This window comes from Myiozetetes cayanensis, unplaced genomic scaffold, assembly GCF_022539395.1.
Source record: "Myiozetetes cayanensis isolate MyiCay16 unplaced genomic scaffold, myiCay2020 scf1, whole genome shotgun sequence".
NCBI lineage: Eukaryota > Metazoa > Chordata > Aves > Passeriformes > Tyrannidae > Myiozetetes > Myiozetetes cayanensis.
The window spans coordinates 133991535-134012680 of record NW_026086604.1 but is presented as its reverse complement, the minus strand read 5'-3'; the positions used below and the strand labels follow the sequence as shown (position 1 = coordinate 134012680).

The 21146-nt window shown below is 38.5% G+C and overlaps 1 protein-coding gene across 3 annotated transcripts in view; it reads left to right on the top strand.

The window, feature by feature from the left end:
* The window catches only part of ARHGAP21 (Rho GTPase activating protein 21), a 112297-nt gene that overhangs the window by 30995 nt on the left and 60156 nt on the right, over positions 1–21146 (top strand). For all 3 annotated transcript variants that reach the window (XM_050320589.1, XM_050320606.1, XM_050320599.1), the window contains 2 exons: positions 14138–14320; positions 20328–20352. In XM_050320589.1, coding sequence (XP_050176546.1) covers positions 14138–14320; positions 20328–20352 — 208 coding nt within the window. The remainder of the gene's footprint in view (positions 1–14137; positions 14321–20327; positions 20353–21146) is intronic.

Here is a 21146-nt window from a genome sequence, read left to right as displayed (position 1 = left end):
TGACTAGAGGCAGGTGATTCAGAATTTTTTCCCACCGTACATAGAAGTCCTTTGAAATAATCTGCCATTTAAAATACATACAACCCCTGTACTGAAGGGTACATACATCTGTCTGTACTGAAGCTTCATAATCAGGAAAGTGCATTGCTACGTGATGGCGTTGTGAGTTGGCTTTGGGTTTTGTTTATTTGTGTCTTTTGTTTTAATTTTCTTTATTAGTGATGCAAAAGCTGATTCACAATGTCTGGGTTTTTTAAGTAATCTACTTAACATTACAGGTAAAAAGTGTCTTCTGTTGAATTTGAAAAAGCAGAGGAAATGTGACGCATTCTCTTGGAGTTAATTTTTACAGATGCTGAACTGTTTGATCTGGTTTTGCTAACATATATGTAAGAATTCACCTGTACAGTCAAATTCAGTGTGGCAATTGCTTCCCATACTTTCACAAAAATCAACAAGAAATAAGAAAAGACTTAGCTTGTGATGTGGACAGTCCTGTGAAGTTTTAAAATGCATTTGATATAACTAGGGGGAAGGGAAAAGAGATGGTTTTTTGAGCATATTGAAGTGAAAGATTTAAAAAACCACAAAAATACTGTTCTCTCCCCTGCTTCAGCCCAAAAAACCCCAAACCAACACCACCACTACCACCCCCCAAACCCAGAACAGGGTTTGCATAATCTAAAAACTGTTTCCTACCAAACTGGAAAGAAAAACCAAGTTTTAGATCAATATGCCTTGAATTACTTGCATGCTTGAGGTAAAAATTTTACTGAACTGTTTGATCTTGCTAGATTTTATTAAGTAGACTGTCCAATTGTTCTGTGTGTTTGGGGTTGTTTTGTTTAACTGAAGTCCCTGTAAACTATACATTTTAATGATTTGCTGCCAATACTTTTCTTTGAAATGAAGCTGGAAGTTCATTTCTGGGATTTTACAGTGCAGCTACTCTCTTCCTACTGCACTGAAGTGCTGTGGCAGAAGTGGAAGCTGCCAGGCCGGTGAGAGAGGCATTCTGTTCCTATTGGCAGTGCTGCTTTCCACGCAGCAGTGCCCGAGCTGGTGAGAAAGCAGAGAGGTGACCTGTGAGGTCTGAGACTAACAGCTCTTCCTCAAGAGTGACCTCAAAGCACAGTTCTGCTAATTCAAGGATACCATGAACCAAAGCACAAGTTAGGCAGTGTTTTTGACAGTTCCCATTCATTCTGACCCCGGTAAAACATCAAGGTATAAATTACTCCTTGTCATCTGAGAGCTGAGTTGAAGACCTCCCTTATAGGAAAACAAGTTTTCTTCTGAAGAGTCATCAGAAATACAGATTCAAGAAGAAAATACAAACCTAAGTAATTGTCTGCATGTGTCACTAATAATTTATCAAATTAAGTTAGAGAGTCATTCTAAGGATTCTTTTGTTTTTACTGTTCACTGCCTCCCCTCCCGCCCTCAGCCCCCTCCCCCACAGCTTCCCAGCATATATTTCCCAAAGCTTGGTTTTTAAAACAGGAAGCAAACAAGTATGAGATACGGAGGGATATTTTCTCCTGTCCACAATGGTAATGTAGATTTTACAAGAGGTACTTTCACAGTGCAGCATGAAAATTACTATGACTGAGCACAGTTGCCCTTTGCACTCTGATACAGGAAGCTGTTGTGTGTATCAGAATGTTTTCAAAGGATATGCAGTGTTTCATATTAAAACAGAAACCTCTAAAATAAAATTATTATATGATATTAATCAGTGGAGTTCTGTTGGCATCAGTGAATTACAGTTTTTAGTCCAAACCTTGGATACAATTGACAGCTATCATGTGGTGATGCATAGAGAATCGCTCATGGGGATATATTGAAGTGTGAGAGTCTTACTGGCAGTTTAGAACTTAAACATGATTGCAAGTGTAGAATTAGTGAGGGAGGATAGTTGGTAAAAAGTTGGTATCCTGTGGGAGACCTTTATGTGCAAATTTGAATCTGTTCTTACCAGACTGCTGCAATAATGATCATAGATGATTAATCCTATTATTAATATAGTCTGGTCTTGGTAAACAAGGAATTTTTAAGAGAGAGAAAGAGAAGGCCTTAAAAAGTTAGGGCAATTATTTTTATTATTTTTTTTATGATAGCCTGGTGTTTATGAAGTTGTAGTCTTGGAATCATAATTTAGCCATGGTTCAAGTGAAGGGAGTTCCTCAGTGAATATATGGAAGTGCTAAGGTGCTAAGTAATACTTTTGCTCAGTAACATACCAACTAGGCTCATCCTCAGTAAGGTGCAGTAGGAACTACCCCCTCTGCCCTTCTAAGGACATCCTTTATCAGCATTCAGCACATGAGCAAACTCTTCAGATGCTTGATGTGTCAGTTGACCTTGTGGCCATGGTGGGCTATATCAGAGCAAGTACATTTTAAATAAATTACAGTAAATGCCACTGCTTCACATGGCTGGAAGAAGTACTGGTAGGTAATATAAAGTAGGTGATACAATGGTTGTGGTTTTTTTCCTCCTTTCAGCACAAATACCTTTATTTTGAGTGTTAGATAGGGAACAGTAGACCAAAAGTTGAGTGTAGGTTGTCTTCTTACCAGCACAGGTAATCACTGTGCTCTGAGCAGACCTTTATTAGTTTGAGGAGAGCAAAGTAGTTCTCATTTACTGTTCTCATTGGTTCTTAGATTAACTACATCAGCCTTCTATTTTTAATCTTACTGCTGCCTCTGTAATGATAATGTTCTTTCAGCCATGCAAATACATAAATTTTGGGTTTCTTAGCCAAGGATAAGCATTCTTTCTGCAAATTCTGTAGACTTGCAGCTGGTCAAATTTCACTGCACGGGATGGACCTGACCATTGCAGTTGCTGGACTTGGAGGAACCTTCTCATCTAAGACTATATTGTTGTACATGAAAGTGTGTTGATACGTTGTGAAACAGCAGCCAGGATGTCTTATTTGTGTTCTTTTTGTCTGGGATTCATTATTGCAGGCTGTGCTCTCTGTGAGGCAGTGTGTGAGGAGAGGTTGCAGTGCGAGCCCAGCTCCATTTGAGCCCCAGAACGCAGCAGTGCTGCAGCAGCTGCTGCACTGCAGCTATTTCCCTTCCTCCCCAGAATCTCCAGTAACATTAAAAAAGCTTTTCAGTCTTCCAAATGTGTCACTTACAGGATGAAATAACAAAGGTGGCTGCATTCCTTCTGAGATACTTGCAGCTGATAATGGTTTTGAAATGCGATATTTATGTTACCTTACTGTGCTCTTCTGTTTATCTGCTGCCTCGGGCAGGGAGGGAATATGATAAAAATCTTGTCTTGGTAGCAGTGTGGGATGTGCTGTTTTCACTGTAACTGAGTAAAAGGAGTAAAATCATTGCATGAGATAGCTGGTGACTTTACTCATTGTGGAAATTCACATTACTGGAGAAACATTTTGTAATGTCAAGAAGTACAGGGAAGTAACTTGGCACCAGTGAGCAATTCAAACCATAGTAATAGGCGTGTAAAGACAAGTAGTTCTTAAATAAGCAAACAGATTTATGTTAAAATAGATTTCTTCTCCCCACTCCAACATCCAGACAGGGATACAAATGTAGATTTAGTCACCCCATCAACCATTCTTACTGACATATGCAATGCAAACTGTGAAGAAATATGCAGGTCACGTATGATCACATCATAAGTCAACGTTCAGAAGCTTTTGGATTTGCAGTTAAACTGAAAATCCTGTGGACAACTTTCTCCTCTCTATCCTCTTAGTGATAGCTCTTCTCTGGGCATAAAGATTTAAGATTTTTTTTCAGATTAGTGACTTCACAGTCCTTTTTAAAGCATTTTCCTGTGCATTGTATTTTTGTAAAAGAAGTTCTTTATTGAAAAAGCTACTTTTCTTCCTCTCTTGTAATCTGCACAATAGATTACAAATTTAGAGGTTGGACATAATTTAGTTTGGGTGTTTGGATATGTGACTTTGCTTCTGTGTATGCTAATTTTATTTAAGTGTTCAAAAGGTAAGTTTTTTTATTTCTGAGTCTAGGACTTTTAAAACTTAAAGAGTATGTTAATTTGCACGTTATGTAGTATGTTCAAATGTCTTTAAATGCAGCAATTGTATTTAAGTGATGAGTTTGCGGGAGTTTACAAATAGTCTCTGTATCAGAAAGCTTTAACACTGAGTAGCTCCAGCTGTATATTAATTCAGAGGTTGTTTCTGAGGAGAGAAGCTGTGTATGTGAGGAGGTAAAAAATCTTGAAACATTTGTGTTAGAAGTTTTGTGGTGTTTTAAGTCACGTTTTTCTGTGTAAAAATTCCTGTGATGTTTTTTAGGCTTTATACAAATAGTTGTTCTCAAATCAAATAGTTGTTCTTAAAACTCTTCCATGTGTCTGGGTATATCTTCTGCAAATAGAGTCAATAACAACGAATAACAACGCACTTGCAATAACCATGTTTTTAGGCTGATAGCTTAGGCTTTGACATTGAGAGGCTAAATTCCCTGATCTTCTGAAAGCTTCTGTTTGGCTTTGGGCAGGTCAGAGACTTTTCTGATGTACACGAAATAAAATCCTAAGTAAAGCTGCAATATTGCAGAATTGAATGAGCTTAAGTCTTAACAGTTTGGATTACTAGCAAGTATGATGATGTGGTTATTCAGATGAACTGGTGTGTCTAGTCTCTAAATGATCTCATTTTATTGTTTTTGAAACAGGAATGAATGTGTTCTGTTTACGTTGAAAAGTTCAGTAGTTTCAGCAAGAGAAAATCAGCCTCATGCTTACATTCTGTAGAGAGCAGGTGTAAGGTGTACCCCTGTCCCAGGGCTCAGCCCACAAAGAAAGTAAAGCCCTTACTCAGCATTGTAGCTGCATCTTGAAGTAGCCTAGTCCAAACACAGGTTTCCCATAAGGACAAAGAGGCTGTGGAAAAGTGGTTGTTCTCCTGGGTGGTTTGGTCAACTTAAACTATATCCCTTGTAGTGTCAATAATTTTTGGATCCAAGACGTAGTCTCTGTGGAGAGAAATAGTATGAACTGAAGGAAATCTGTAGGTGGTTTGAGAGTGTGGTAGTTTTAATCTAGGCTTTCCTTGGTGACCAGTTTGTAACCAAGGAAGGGGCAGTGTTCCCAGTATTCCATACGATTTTTATGTAAATCGGGGTATAAATAAGAAGGGAGGAGAGGTCTTCACTCTCTTCTCTTCCAGCAAGGTTCGGGAACAGTGGGTCCCTGTGTTGGTCTTGCTTATCTAAGGCTGAGGCCTGCAGCGACCACTGGCCTGGCACGTGGAGGCTTGGAGAGTGCTGGCCGTTGTCTGCCAATCCTACTTTTTCTAAGGGATGTGGTGAGATTTGTTTTACTAGTTATTTTGCTAGTTCTCGGGTTTGGTTGCATATACCTGTTTGGTGTGTCCCTTTTTGTTCCCTTTTGTCCCTTTTTTCCCCTTTCCCTATCCCTTCGGGGGGTGTTTGGATTCCCTTTTGCTGTGTACATAACATCTTAATTGTATATAACTGTAATAAACATAAAATATATATTGTTATATAACTAGCTTGATTTTGGGTTCTTCAATTTGCATAGTTCTTTGCCCTGGGGGAAGAAGGGGGAGGGAATTGCTGCTGAGGGTTTGAGCATTTGGCAGGGAGCCAGGTCCGAACCATCACACAGAGCTGCCATTAGTTTCAAGTGTGGTGCATCAGGTTATTGAAATGGGATCTGTGCAAGTTGGGTTTTACATTGTGCAGTGATTTGGCTTCTACAAAGCTATTTCACATGTAAATAGGTTTGTTGTAATAGTCTGGTGAAAGTGTAGTGGAAGCTGTCTGGTGTGTTGTGTGTTTGATAAAACCCATGTTATTCCAGAAAGCAGAAAGAGTACAGACTTCACTGAAACTCATTACAATTTCTGCAGCAGTGTACTTAGGTGGGAATATAGGCAGTGTTTCTTATGTCCTCTCCTCATTTGCAAGAAGCAGAGTGGGTCATGGGGCAGCTCATATTCTTGGGTCTGTGAATAAATTCCCGTAGGCTGAAAGAAGCAGTGTAAGACAGCTCTTGACAGCTGGTGACTGTGCAAACCACTCTTTATCACTTCTGTCAGACTGCTGAGAAGGTTCTTTTATCATGCATGGAGTAACCTCAAAGTTTCTTCAATGCTGAGAGGCAGAAGCAAGCTTTCTTAGTTTTGCTTCTCTGATATGTCCAGATTAGACTGTAAGGTGAGGACAAAGCATTTCCTATTCTTAACAAGCAACGACAGAACATGCAGAGAAGGAAAAGTTTCAATTTAGCTAAATTAAGATCACATGACATTTTGCTGTTGTGCTACCAGCCCTGCAGATGTTTCCTTTCTTTCCAGTTTAAGGATGTAGCTGTTAAGAGGGGAGGCTTTGCTAATGAGTCTATAAGAAAACAAGGAAGCTCTCAATTTCTTTTTGTTTTAATGTTTTTCTGACTAAATTTAATACTATGAACTACATGTTTATTATTGTAAATACTAAATTCGAACACAAAAATATATTGTGGAAATACTTTGTATCTCTGTCCTTTGAAGTCTGTATACTTTTTACTCCCTTGGTTCTGTTGCTTGAAATTGGCTGTTACTCTGTGGAAGTATAAGACATGATCTAAACTGAAGTGCACTTAATTAGCTTTGCAAAGAATCTCAAGTCAAGTAGTACAGTTTTTGGATGTGGCCAGATTCCTACAAATATGTGTGTATATGTATGCACACACACAAAACACAGGATACTTTTTTGTATGTATGTGTACATGTATAAAAATAGACATTTGTATTGGTAGATCAGGATCACTTTAATGAGTTGAAATATGGTAAACTTCCTAGTATCTAGTGTTTAAAGGGAGATCTGGGAAGCTGGGTTATGTCTGCGTGTTGAGGGATTAGGTGCTGAGTGTGGAGAAGTCCTGTTTGAACAGTGGTGGAGCATTAGTCATACCAGACATGATCTTGGGTTTGATGGAGTTAAGAGCATAGTAGAAAAAGTCCAGCTATCAGAACAACAGTATGAGAAAACCAGAGCTTGCACTGGTCAAAAAACCAAGACAAAACAAAAAAAAACAAAACAAAAAATCTAGCAAGACTTAGTAGGTTGGGATTATCCCTACTCCAGTGCAGAAGAACTCTTCTGGATCTCCTCTGGCCTGGGAAGCTGCATGCAGCTTTTATCCAAGCATGTACGTCTAGCTAGGTCCGTTTGCGGAGCCACTTGGTGTCACTGTTTTTAACCCAGAGCCAGGTAAACTGACAAGTTTTCAGTTGAACAGACGCATGGAAGGAACTTGATGGAGATCATCCTTGCTGTAGATAGGCTTCAGCTTTGCTTTTTAGGTTTTGTGGAGTAGTGATGAGAGTGACACAAGCACCCAGTACTGTGCTTTACAGAGCAGCCTTTCATGAACGGTAGAGTGCAGTAAGGCAGGTTTGAGCTATGTAATAAGATGCACACATAAAGGTGTTTACTGTTTGCTTTCTGTGTATGCCTTGATCTGTTTGAGAACTGAAATACTTTATCTTGAAAATACTGTTTCTCCTTTGAATGATTGTGTTTACTGCAACAGTAGTAGTACAGAAGTACACAGAAAGTACACAGAAATACATATCACTGTGTCCTCCTTCCACCCCCAAGCCAGCTCTGTAGCCTGCGTGGTGCTTGACAGAAATGCATGTTTCCTTCTCTGTGCCTCCCAGCCATCTGCTGTGCTGGCACAGACGCTTTGGTTCTGAAAGGTCGCATATTTCCCACTTACTTCATATGCTAGGAGTAGTCAGGTATTGCCATCTTAGGCCTTGCTTCCTACCTGATCTTGGTTTGAGGACATGATTTATGTATTTTATTGAATTGGACTATTCGGTTTTGAGATGAGCTTCAAGTCTGTGTTGGTGTCCTCATCAATCTCTGCTACAGGCAGGCAGTCGCTGCCTTTGTTACTGAACTAAAAGAATATTCCAGGTTTGTATTCTAGCTGGGTGGGATTCACAGTCCTAAAAGAAAATGGTGGGTTTGCTGCCAGGATTATGTCCTAGCATATGCCTGAATTAACTTTTGGTTAGTCCACCAAAAAGGACCTGGCCTTAGTGCTGTAACAGTGAGTTAGGGATTAAACGTGGGCTCCAGTGAAGGACACACTTAGACCTGTGGTCACTCCATAAAGTCGCACATCTTTATTACCTTCCCTTGCTCTGAATTGTTGTGTCTCATTATGGCTATTGGCAAGACCCAGGGGGGCTCAATGAGGGAGAGCTCTCACAGAGACCACCTCACTGCTGCTGGTGGCTGCTCAGGTGCCACCTGACCAACCAAAGTGAGCAGCAACCATGAGAAATGACATTGCCCATCCTTTCCCTTAGTCTTATGGTGGTCACTAATAGATTATTTCTGTTTTCCTGTTGTTTGATACTGAACCATTCATCATAGTAACTTAGTCTCCATCTGTGGTCATAAAGAATTTGGATCTTTTTCTAGAGTCATAGTTGAGTTCTTGTTTGTTTGCCTTTATTAATCCTTTTTCAGTTACTGCATCCCCCTCAGCTGCATCTCCAGAGAAATATTAGTTTTGGGGAGTTTCAGCAAGTCCCATAAGAGACGAATGGGGTTCCCTGCTGACTCTCAGAGCTGACACTTTGTCCCAGAGTTTTGGATTGAGGTCTCCCTCTGGAACTGATTCTTCCTCTGTTACAGTTTCTTCCCTACCCCCTTTCCCCTGCTCCTTGCAGCCCCAATTCTAAAACCAGACAGCAGTGGCCCCAGAGCGAGGGCCCTGACTAAATCAATTTTATCTGTCTCTGTGAATGCTATCTGCTGATGGTTTTATGTGTGTGGACTCAGGCTCTGTTTATCTCCACATCTCGGCTTTCTCTTGTGGCAAGAGCGGTTTTGCAGCTGTTTGATCTTTAGAGCTTTGAGGGCTTGTTTACATCTCCATTTCCAGTTTCAGGTGCTTCGTGGCAGGTCAGCTCTTGGTAACTACTGAAAACAGGCTCAGCAGTTACAAGCATTGAGCAACCTTTTACCGAGGCTAAAAGTGATGGAACTAATTTGTTTTGAGAAGAAAGCTGTGTCCTGAGTACCTGAAAGGTGAATTTACTTAAAATGTCACCTTTGTGTCAGTCATTACTTTTTTTTTTTCAACTTGAGAATGACTTCTGTATACGATGCTGTTTGTACATTCTAGTTTGATCTAAAGGCACATTAGAAATTACCTTATGGCCTTAGACTGTTTCAGTACATGATTGTAGTATTTGGCTTTATAAATGTGACCCATTTCCCTCTTAACTTTGATGTATGAGCTTGGGAACTGAAAGTAATAGACTAATTTTGTGCTTTTAGTGAATGATTCTGCTTCTCAGGTGCTGCTGTGATAAAACACTGGCTGGCTTTGTGTGTTGGATATACCTTCCTATACTGCAAATAAGGATGGAGATAATGTATGTCAAAGTAAAGTTGTATAACCTTTTATCTGGCTGTCTTATAGGCAGGCTTTTTTCCTACACATTCTGTAGTCTTAGCTAGAAAAGACCTTTTTATTTCTTCTCTGTTACCTTTTTAAAGAACCTCATGTGTTGTCACATTAAAATAAGGTCAGACTGTTCTAGGAAAGCCTTTTTCTCTGCAATAGCAGATTTAACAGGGCAGTTACCTAAGTGATAACTACTTAGGTATAAAAACTGGGGAAAATAAATGACCAAATACGAGAAATATCACTGTTTTCATGTGAGTCGAGCATTTATTAGGGCATTTGGAAAATCCTGTCAGTGTCTCAGGATGATTTTAGGGATTAATAACGATCCTTCTTTGCTCTGGCTTATGTCAGTAGTTACTAAAAAAACCCTAAAAATCATATGATGGCTATTGAGTCAGTAAAATCAGGTAATATCAGCGCATTTTCTCTTCAGCATATATCTGTGTAACTGAACTGCTATTTCTTGGTAGACTAGCTAAATTTGAACATTGCTAAATGCAGTTGAAGCAGGTGCTGCTTAGCACAGGCTTTCTCCAAGCTGTTACTGAGATATTGATAGAAGAGTCCCCTGGATAGTCTGGGGTGGAGAAGGGGAGGGTGTTGTTTGTTTGGTTTGGGGGTTGGGTTTTTTTTGTTTTGTTTGGGGTTTCTTGGGTGTGGTTTTTCTTTTTAAACATAGCTTTAGGCTCCAGAAAATATAGTGTGGGTAACCCTTACATTTACAATGAGACTTATTTATGTAATTTTATTTGTGAAGCATTCTGTTTGGTAAAAAAACCCAAAACAAAACAGTTTAAAAAGTGTAGAGCAAATCTGGATGCCAGTCTCATGTCTCTTTAGAAATAATTTTGAACTTGTGTAGTGAACATAAAGATAAAAATTGGTTGCTCATACCAGCTTTTAAAATGGCTTGAGTGATTTTTCCAGAATTGATAGTGCAATGTATCAATTATTTCTTGTGTTCCTCATTGTCCTCCTGTGAAGACAGCGTTCAGAAGTTGGACTGTACCTATTTGTCTGTTTAGGCAGTCAGGATAACAATTCTTTATTGAAAGCTTGTATTGCAGCTATGACTGTCACTGAAGGATTTTTAGCATGCTCACTCTAGGTCTGTAAATTGATCAGAAGATTAAAAATTAGAGGGGCTTTGGGAAAGTGTGCAAGTTGGATGTTGGAGCTTTTTGAATTTTCTTTTAGGCTGATATAATGAGAAACTATTGATTTGAGATTTACTTTTAATTGGAAATAATATAATTTACAAACATCAACGCTACTTACTGATTTTTACTTAATTCTGTTAATCTGTGTTAAGCTGCCAGTGATTCATGTAGTTTTTTATGGTGCCATCTGATTTTTCATGGGTGCTTTCATTGCTCAGAAAGAAGGGCTAAATACAGTATAAAAAACCAGGGTATGCATTTTACAATGCACTTAAGCATCTGTTGTATGTCCTTGTAATTGCATGGAACAGGAAATGATGCTTTGAGATACTTCGTGCAGAAACCTTGTATGAAAAATTCCTGAGGGAAATAATGCTTGAACCATTTTTAGTAGCCTGGGATTCTTCAGTCCTTGAACTCAATTGCATGCATTCTGACTTCAATTTTGAGCACTGAATCTATAGAGAAATAAACACACTTCAATGAGGAATATGGCACAATAATATTGGGTTTGTTAGATTTTATATAAAAGAAGAGAAAGCTTTCATTTTTCATCTCTTGAAATGCAAATGACTCTACCCAAAAGACACAAATCACCTTATGGATATGAGATATTTATGTATCTGTAATTTGATATTTGGCTTACATGGAAAACCATGTGGGCATTGTGCCTTCAGTAATGTATTCTGGCCTATGCTAAACATCATCTGTTTCTTGCTTGCTGTCTTGCATCCTTGTTTTGTTTGTGTTTTTGAAAACTTTTCTTGTTCCCTTTTAAAGACTTTTCTGGCAAGGGATAGTCTGGTGGGTGTGCTGTGGTTGGACATGTCACAGGGTTACTCAACAGATGTTGACTCTCTTTATAAATCAGATTCTTGCTGGTTCATAGTGGTGGCTGAAAGTTGCTATTACTGAACATATCTCACATTTATTACTGATACTGGCTTTTTCTGTTGCCCTGTTGGCAGACCTTTCAAGGGGTCCAAGGCTGGCATGAAGTTAACCTTTCTGTTTTGGCATCCTCTTTCAAGAAATAATTTTTTGACTGGGAGTTTATGAATAGCTTTTAGTTCAGCAACTTGTGTGAATGCTAAAAGTTTACATGAAATTACAATGAAATTAGGGGTTTTCTTGCTACAGTGAGATGCTGTAGCTCATTTCTCAAAGCTAGTGAAATTCTGTCTGGCTCTGTTTTGGTCTGAGGTTACAGTACTTCTATATGTAAACTTCAGTGATCAGTTGTTATATGTACTAAAATTACCTTTTGACTAACTAAGGAGGGTCTTTTAGAAACAAGATGCCAGTATATTGTAGACTTAGATTTTTCAGAGCTACATTTGAGCTTGCTGTTTACATATTTGTAACTATAGGTATTTGCTTATTAACATTTTTTGATACCTGTACTTATTTGATCATTCAAAACTTCGCATCACATATTGCCTGTAAAAATCTGAGAGGAGAAACAAAGGATTGCAAGGGAATGTTAAATAGATGGGTTGCTGCCCGTCACTTAACAGAGGAAATCACTGTCATTTTTTAGAGGTCAGTGATATTTTTTTTATTAGGAACTATTTCTTTTGCCAATTTGCTAAGATCAAAATGTTCTTACTGGCTCCAGTTTCTGCTCGTGTCCTGAGATTGAAAGCCTGAGAAGGGACATTCATTTGTGCAGAACTGGAAAATGCTGTCATGTTCAGAAGCTGAATGGAGTGGTTGGGAACACCTCTCAGTAACAAACCCTGTCCTTAGGCTAAAGGACTATATAAGTTTTACCCTAGTCTTTGCACTGTTTGAACTTGAAACTCAAGCCACTCATCTTGGCAGTTCCACAGTGCTCACTAATTTTTCATTCGTTAGTCATCCAGTTGCACAGTCTTTTCAGTTTCACACCAGCGCTTCAGAACATGAATGAAGATGATATATGAGGACAGTATAGGCTGAGACAGAGTCCTTGATATTTATAACTGTTCTTTTCCAAATCTGCTGATAATCCTTCCAGGCTGTTTGGAAGAGCAGGACCCTGTCTGGCTGCTCTGTATTCTCCATATTTTTTGTTTCAGAGGCAGCTCAGTTTCTTGGCTTGGCTGTAGCACCAAGACCCTTCTCCATTTGTATGTTTTTTTCCTTGCTGAAAACAGGGTTGTTGGAGGTAGGGAGACTGGTCTCTGGAGCACTGGTTAGCATTTGTGGACATACTAAGATGTGGGTATATGAGGACAAACCAGAATCTGTGATAAGTGTGTTGTGCTTCACATACCTGAATGCAGAACGCTGTTCTGGCAGGTTAACTATCTCACCAAGGAGCTGCAGCGTTTACCATTGTGGTTAGAGTGGAAATGCTTTGTCTTCTCTGTAGATGTTGGTGGGAGCTGGCTGAGCCCACCTTGCCAACAAACACTGCAGCAGGAGATACTAACTGTAAGACTGAAGCAAAAGAGAGTATTTTGGAGCAGGCCAGGGAGAAAACCAGGCTGTAAATTCTGACACGTTATCAGCCAGTTGCTGAGCCACAGCAGCAGAGCTACTGGAGGACAAGAAGACTATTATTTCTGTTTGAATACCCTTTGAATAGGGTATGGGCTCTGGTATCTAAATTTGTTTCACGCGTCGTTTAACTAGGATCTTTAGAGGAGGGTCATAGGATTTTGCATGCTTTCTTTGTATGTCTCCTTCTTCTGATTTGAAATGTTATGTATGGTGTGACACTTTGAAAGTTAAAATGGAAGATTTCATATAAGGCTGAGAAGATAAATATTTTAATAGAAATGGCATGTTTCTTGAGTCATAGGTATATAAAATTGCCCGTAAGAAAAACAAACAAACACAAACAAGGTGGCTTATTTCTGCATGACAGGAGGGATTGTAGTAGGACTGTAAAAGGAAATGAGACTTTTTTACTTTGTTGTTTAGAACTGGCATACTGAAACGTTCAGAGGAATTAACTAAGGGTGGAAAAAACAAAGGTGAAGTAATAGACATGAGTAGAGGGGGAGTGTGTTGCTGAAGAAGCCTAACCAATTGTATGTGTTGTGCAGTTCTGTTTTACTTCTATTAAGTGAGGAGATACTAGTGGAGGAAATTGTGCCTGCATTTAAGTGAGGAAAAACGGAGTTTGTTTTGTACTTCAGTGTGTGGGATATGTGCACCCAGAAATTGGGTCTCAGAAGTCACATGTTTGTCTCTAAGTAGAAAGCAAATAAAACATGCAAAGCTGTACACATTTGTTGTGGTTCACTCAAGACTTTCATTGTTGTACATTGACTTTTTTCATATCCAGCTCCATTTAAAATTTAAGACTTATTCTGTGTGCGATATGACCAGAGGTGTAATGGTGTAAGGGATGCTGCTTTACAATACACATTTCATTTGAAAATAGTAGTGATCATGAAGTTATTTTGGTTATGGGGGGAGAAATTCTGTTTTCTAGTGTACAAGAATGTTTAGGAAATTTTACTCTTGTTTTCTTTTTCAGTGATCCAAATTAAAACTTCTGTGCATGTCTTTTTCTATTCTAGGCATCAAAAAATAAAGATGGAAAAGAACAGAGTGAAGCTATATCACCATCGGAGGAGGAAGAAACTTTCTCTTGGCCTGGTCCCAAAACTGTCGTGCTAAGGAGGACATCTCAGGGTTTTGGCTTCACTTTAAGACACTTCATAGTTTACCCTCCAGAATCTGCAGTGCAGTTTTCTTTTAAAGTAAGTGAAATTAGTTGTGAAGCACTTTGTATATTAGCCTTATACTGTTTAGGGTCAAAAATCCACCTTACTTGGAAATAAATGTATTTGTAGATCTGTCTTATGCAGACGAGAGATCCCTCATGTGTAAGGTGGTTGACTGAGCATGTCAGTCTGTTAAAAATATTTGTACCATTGGTAAGACCAGTGGTCATTGCAGAATATGGAAATACTTCTCTGTACAGATTTTTTTTTCCTTTTTTTTTTTCCTTTTTTTTTTTTTTTTTTACCCAAAGCCAGTGTCATTAATTAGTTTGTACATCTTTACAGTGTAGAATTCAAGGGTGCGAGGTTTGGATTTCTTCTTTGTTGTTGTTGTTCCCCACCTCCCCAAATTGAAGTTTTTCATACCATCGCACGAAGAGATGAAGAAACATTAGTTTGCCTTAGTTTCTGAGTATCCTAAAATTAATGTACATTAGAAAGATAGGTTGTACTTCTGTGTTATGTTCTTTGTGCTGAAAAGAACAACATCTGCAATTCTGTTAGTCAAGAGACAAATATATACAAAATATATACAGTCCTACATTGAAGAACAACTTCCTTAAAGTATTTTACATTTTTTAATTTAAAACAAGTAGATCTAAATGTTTAGTTGCTAATTGGTCTGCCTCGCTCAAAGAGTGTATGTATTCTCTTACGTGACAGAACCTTTTGAAAGCTGCTGTAGTACCAGGTGTTGAGAAAAAGTCCATTTAGTAGTGAGAATTTTTAATATTGAGAGAGGGTGTTTCCTAGTGAGTTCAAATAAGATTTGCTCATTTTAAAGTCATCAAGTGTAATAGTTTTCATAATCAATACCACTTCTCAGTTTTGCTTTTCCAGTTAGGCAGAGGAATAGATCCTTACCAAGCTGGGGAATGGATATTGAAGCTTTCCTGAAAGAGCACGAAGCTAATTGACTCATGTATCTCTGCAGGAGTCATTCATTTAAGTTGTCTTTCTTTGCTTGTCCTTAGTGGCTATAAGATTTCTTTAGAAGTAGGAAAAGCTTTACAGGAGAAAGCTGGCACATTTTTCCAGGTAACTTCAGCTATTCAGCCTGCACTTTAGTGCCCAGATTTTTCCCCTCAACAATGTCTCGCTGAAGTTATATGGAAGTGAGACTGTTAGCAGTATCAGGTGATTCCAATGTTTCTGTCCTTCAGCATAGGTTATAGCAATCTCTGGTTGAATTCCAATGTGAAACAGAGGAAGGAGGGTGGGGAAAACCTTAGCCTTGAGCAGAACAAACTACGTGCACTTGTTAGCATCTCACAGCAAGAGCCCCCTTTCATGCTGAGGGTGAAAATAAACAGCATGAGCAGGATTAACCTCCTTAACTAAAAAATTACTGGATACATTCTGGAAGAAAACCATCACTAGATGTCTCTGAAGAGGCCAGTATGTTTTTCTCATGCAAAAGGAGACAGGCACAAGGCAGGGCAATATAAAAAAAAATGTCAGTCCTTCCTCTCTCATTTATATCTGATGGTTTCTGAGAGAGGCCCAAGCAGTACATAGTGAGCCTGATACCTGTAAATCTTAAGATGTCTTGAAGCTCTAACTCCCCACTTTTTCTGCAAGAAAGGTCTTAATGCGTTTTCTTTTTTTCCTCCATTTCTTCTCTGATATGTCTGAATCTGGTTAATTCATTCCTATTTCTGTCTGGTTTTGAAAAGCAAACAATGAGATGGTTGGATGAGCACCTTTATTCACAGATTCAGTTTCATGTAAAGATGATAAGGTTTATTTGGACAGAGCTCTGATCTGTACTTCTCTAAATTAGCTTGAGTGCTTATATTCTCCTTTCTTCCTTTTAATGTCCATGAGATGGAGCAAGAAAAAAGAACAGATCTTCCAAATTATTACTCCTGAGTCTTCTTAAGGGGGCTTTTATAGAAATCTATATACCTAAGTTATGGTATAAAAGAATAAAATTCAGCTATTGTCAGCCTGATCCTAATATGAGGCAAATCTGATTTCTCTGCAGTTCTTATTTGATCAAAGATCCTATTGGTTACCAGCTGGTTACAGTCTCTGTCATCATTTCTAAGCTCAAACACCTTTCCTCTCTGATCAAAATTGTAAGGGCCATGGAAGTCAGAGATGTTTCATTTTGCACACCTTAAAGGGAGTATAATAATGATGAATATGATTTGGTTTTCCAAGAGTCTTGAATCTTGCAGTAGCCTTGTCCCTCCTTCACACTTGAGAATGCATGTGGTCCCCTCTGGTGTAAGACAGACATTACAGCTGGAGGCTGAAGATGCCGTTGACATAACAGCTGGAGTTACTCAAATCCCCTGCCTGTTTCTCAGAGCCACAGCCCTTCTGTTATCACAAGTGTCAACCTGATGCTGGTGCTTACCCTCTAGATCAATGCAGAGGTCTTCTTTTACCTCAGAGAAGGCTTTGCATTCTAGCTCCTTTGATTATTTTTTTAATTTATTCATTTATTTAATTTTTTCCCCACAGGGTAAGCTTGCCCTAAGATCTCTAAATTTTACTGCAAATCAATGTAAACTGGTAGAGGTAGTGAAGAGGAAAAAAAAGGCATCTAAAAGAGCTTTCCTTCAAACAGTCTTTCCACATTCTTTGTGTGTATATGTGGTTTTTATTTTTTTAATAGCTACTCTTTGTTCCAATTCAGAAATATATTATGAAAATGTCCCCATTAAAAGTTCTGCTCCTGTTGCTTGCAGTTTGTGTGCTTGAAAAAGCTTTGACAAGTCAGGTGGAATCCTCTGGGAAGAGGACAAGACTCTTAACAAAGGGAGAACATTGTCATCTCTAGGACAGAGAGCATAATGTTCTAAAGCCTGCAGGGTGTGGTAGGGAGCACACCACAGCTGGATATTCCATGTTTCTGACAGGCTGGAGAACACTGCAGCTTTGGAAGCCACTTCCGTGACTTTGCTTGGAAGCCAAGATCTCCACCCTAAAGGATGTATTGAGTGGAGAAGAGTGGGCATTACTTTTATAAAAGTGTATAATAACCTGTCCTCTGCCTAGGTTTGTTTGAGGTGTTGGGGTTTTATTTAAATTTTGAGAAGTTCAGTGTGCTAATTGATGTAATAAAAAGTATGTTCAGTTGGAAAGCCTTTTTGTGTGTTGTGCTGAGGAGCTCTCTACAAGGAAGGAGTGACGAGGTGACAGTGGCTTGAATATGAGGGGCATCCATAAAGCTCTGTTTTCTCCATTTACAATCACATGTGACTGGAAATCAGACCTTACTTACTGTCATTGAAACGATTGAAAATGATTGATTATAATCAATTCAGGGAAGGATCTCTGCATATTTTAAAAGTAAACACTAGTATGATATGTATAATTTATATTTTTATTATATATATAACATTTTTACATTATATCTAATTTCTTTAACATTCAGTATGTACGTAATACTGCAGGTCTAGGTTAAATTCAGGATACTGGACTAAGTTCTACTATCTTTCATGGTTCCTGCACAAAACAACTGATTAACTACAAATCAAAGGTCTTTTCTCATTGTAATTGGTACTAATTAACTGATTTATAAGCATTGTGATAGAGAAGGGTTATGGAAGAAAGTGTTGTCTGGTAGGCCTTGTTGGGAAGGACAGCCCTGTGTGAAGGACAGCGTGAAAGATGATCTTGGAAACTGAGGCTGAGGTTTAACATATTTCATTTTGGCAAAAGCACTAGTCTGCTTCTGTGGGGACACACCAAACTGGGAATAGCTGCACATTCAGGAATAGCCCATTATGTATCCTTCTTGCTTCCCATGCCTCCTTTCCCTTAAGAAAATGAATAAAGAGTGTGTGGAAGATTTCTTAAGCTAGCATTGCAAAAAACCACTGTTACATAATGCTTTTAGCATCAGATGTTTATTAGGATTCGTTAAAATCAGACACTACTTTGCATGACAAGATTGTTCTCCTGAGTCTCTCCATTTGTCTGAGAAGCAAATAAATGATAAAAGAAAAACTCTTCAGGGATGGATGCAGCATACTAACATTTTACAGTGTGTAAGAGGTGAATGTAGGAGGGAAAGCTGGTTTCAAAACACTTCTATTATAAAAGCATCCCTTCCATTTTTCAAGGTCTGAGCTCATTGGCTTGATACCATGGAAAACTAATGTTTTTCAGCTGTCTTCTGAAACAGAGATTTGCATAGCCAGTGACAAACTGACAAGCCTGCTGCAGTATTTAATAAATTACAGCATGTCTATATTAGCTAACTTTTTACTTCCAAAAATTTGTGTTAAGTAGCATCAAACCAAGTAGCATCCCATACATGTAACCCAGACTTTCCAGACTAAGAGCTCTAATATTTCAAGTCGCAAAGATGTTTTTTTCACTGCACAGCTGTGGTGGCAGGTAGAGACATGCAGATGTCAGCCTTGTCTAATTCTTCACTGCTGATGGGAGTTCAAAACCATCTACCTGTTACAGGGCTTCAGGAGTAAGCAATCAATAGTATTTGTCTTCTAGTATGCCCCTGTTACCAAAGCAGAGAGCAGAGAGGACTCTCCAGCTTAGGGAATACACTGCTTTGGTGGCAGTGATAATCATCATGGCTTTCTCAAAGTAGGATGAGTGCCAGATTTCTGTTAACTCAAATGTTTCAGGTTTGGGGGAGTTCTTTTATTGCTTTTCTCTTCCTTAAAGTTACCTTTCCATAGTATCTTAGAAAGCTCCAACAGAACTTTTGTATGTGTCACAAGAAATCTATTACTCCTAGGACAGATTGGTCTCATCCTCATGATTGTATAGTGTTTGTATCCAGGTCTTATTCCTTCTCTTTCTTCAGGTCTTTCTTTCTTGAATGGATTGCTTAGTTCAGTGTATAGTTGCCTTGAGAATATTTAAAATGAAAAACATAGTGTTTTGTCTTCAAATGCAAAATACCTAGAAATTTGGAATTAGTCCATTTAAAAGTAGGAGGAAATTATTCAGGTGAAAATTATTTCTGTGATCACCTCCTTGCTCCTTCTTTCCTTCAGGACAAAGCTGTTCTAATTAGCTGAGGTGAACAGTTAGAAATACTTTATAAATAATACGTATTAGTCTAAGAAATTGTATTTAGATTGAACATTTGTTGCTCCATGAAGGTTACAGTTCAGAACGCAAGTATTTCCATACTTAATTGTGCTTCTTAAATTGTAGAATTTTGTAGACAAGATTACCACGATCTTTCATTCATACTAAAATATTGACAAGAAAGTATTAAAGTAATATTTTTGTTTATTTGTTTGAGCATGCCATTTTCCATCAGTACTTTCTAGTTGTATGATTTCAGGGGGTGGGTGTGGTTAGGGGTTGGTTTCTTTGTATGTTTGTGTTTTTGTTGGGTCTTTGTGTTTTGTTGTTGTTTTGGGGTGGGGTTTTTGTTGGGTTTGTTTGTTTGTTTGTTTTGTTGGGTTTTTGGTTGTGGTGTTGTTTTGTAGGACTGTCAGTGATGCCTGGTAGTTATGATTATGTATATATAGTTCAATGAGCAAAAGGAGACTCTTCAAGGCTATTACTAAATAGTGATTTAGAAATAGAAATATTCAAATTTTGGAAACCATATTCAGACCTTGCTTTCAAAATATTTTGTATCTCTTGCTTATTTAGCTTTGAATCCTTAGATAATTAAAGTGTAACCTTTCCTGCCTGGATTTCGGGGTGAGACATGCTTGCAAGAACACAAAGTGCAGTATTAGGCTTCATGGCAGCGTTTCATGTGTTTTGGTACATTTGCTTTCACATCATGCTGTTCATGTTGTTTCTGGGGGGATGTTTCATAGGATTGTGCTTAAAGTTGTTTTTAAAATAGCTACTGCTCTACATTCTCAGAATAAAAGCCTTAATTCTCTAAGTTGAATAGTTGTGGAAAAAGTAGGAGGTACCAGAATACAGACTTAACCTTACAAGTTCACTTCAAGTCTTTGTATCTAATAGATGCCTATGCATTTTTTTCCATTTATTGAATTTTTAATATGCACTCTTTCTTCCTCCTTAGGATGAAGAGAATGGGAATAGACAAGGTATGTCTTGGTTTTATTCTCTCATAGATCCAATATATTGAATGCTTCATCTGTGTAATAGACTTCAGTCACTACTTAAGAGTCTGAAACTTGAATTCACTTCAGTGTGAGCATTAAGCTCATTGATTAGTCACTTATTTCTAGGTTATGCCAGTCAGTTCTACTCCATTTTATAGCTTTCTCCCTCTCACATTATCTGTGTCTGCTCTCTATCTTAATTCACACATTAACTTACTTTTTGTAAATTTATTCTGTATTTCCATCCCAGTTAACTTAAATTTCTCTTTGGTATTAGCTGTTTTCTCATCCATGCATCCATTTTGCTGATCCCTTAATGTTTCCTTAAAAGGGTGAAAAATGTATTGATTCAAGGAAATTGGGTTTTCAGATTGGGAGCCCAGTCCCACTTTCTGTCTGTCACAGCAGGGAGGTGCGTGGGGGAGGTGGGATCAGCTGCACTGTGAGTACAGTGTGCAGGGCTTCAGTTTGTGTTTCACCTGGCAGAGCAGTGCAGCTTCCTGGGGACAAACCTGCTCAAAGCTCGGTAGCAGCATGGGCTGAGTGCTTGCTTTACTGGTGGGTTATGGTTTGTAGCACAGAATGGTACCTGGTTTCAGTGTATTTTCAAATACCTGTGTTTAGTTGGAAGACAGAGGACATTTCTGAACTTCTGTTTCAGTTTTCTTTGTGTAGCTGTGATATATTAGAAGCATTATGGGAAATATTTATTTGAACTTTCTGACTTTTCTCTTGGAAGCAGATGGATTCATCCATTTCGTCCTCCTAGTTTTGCT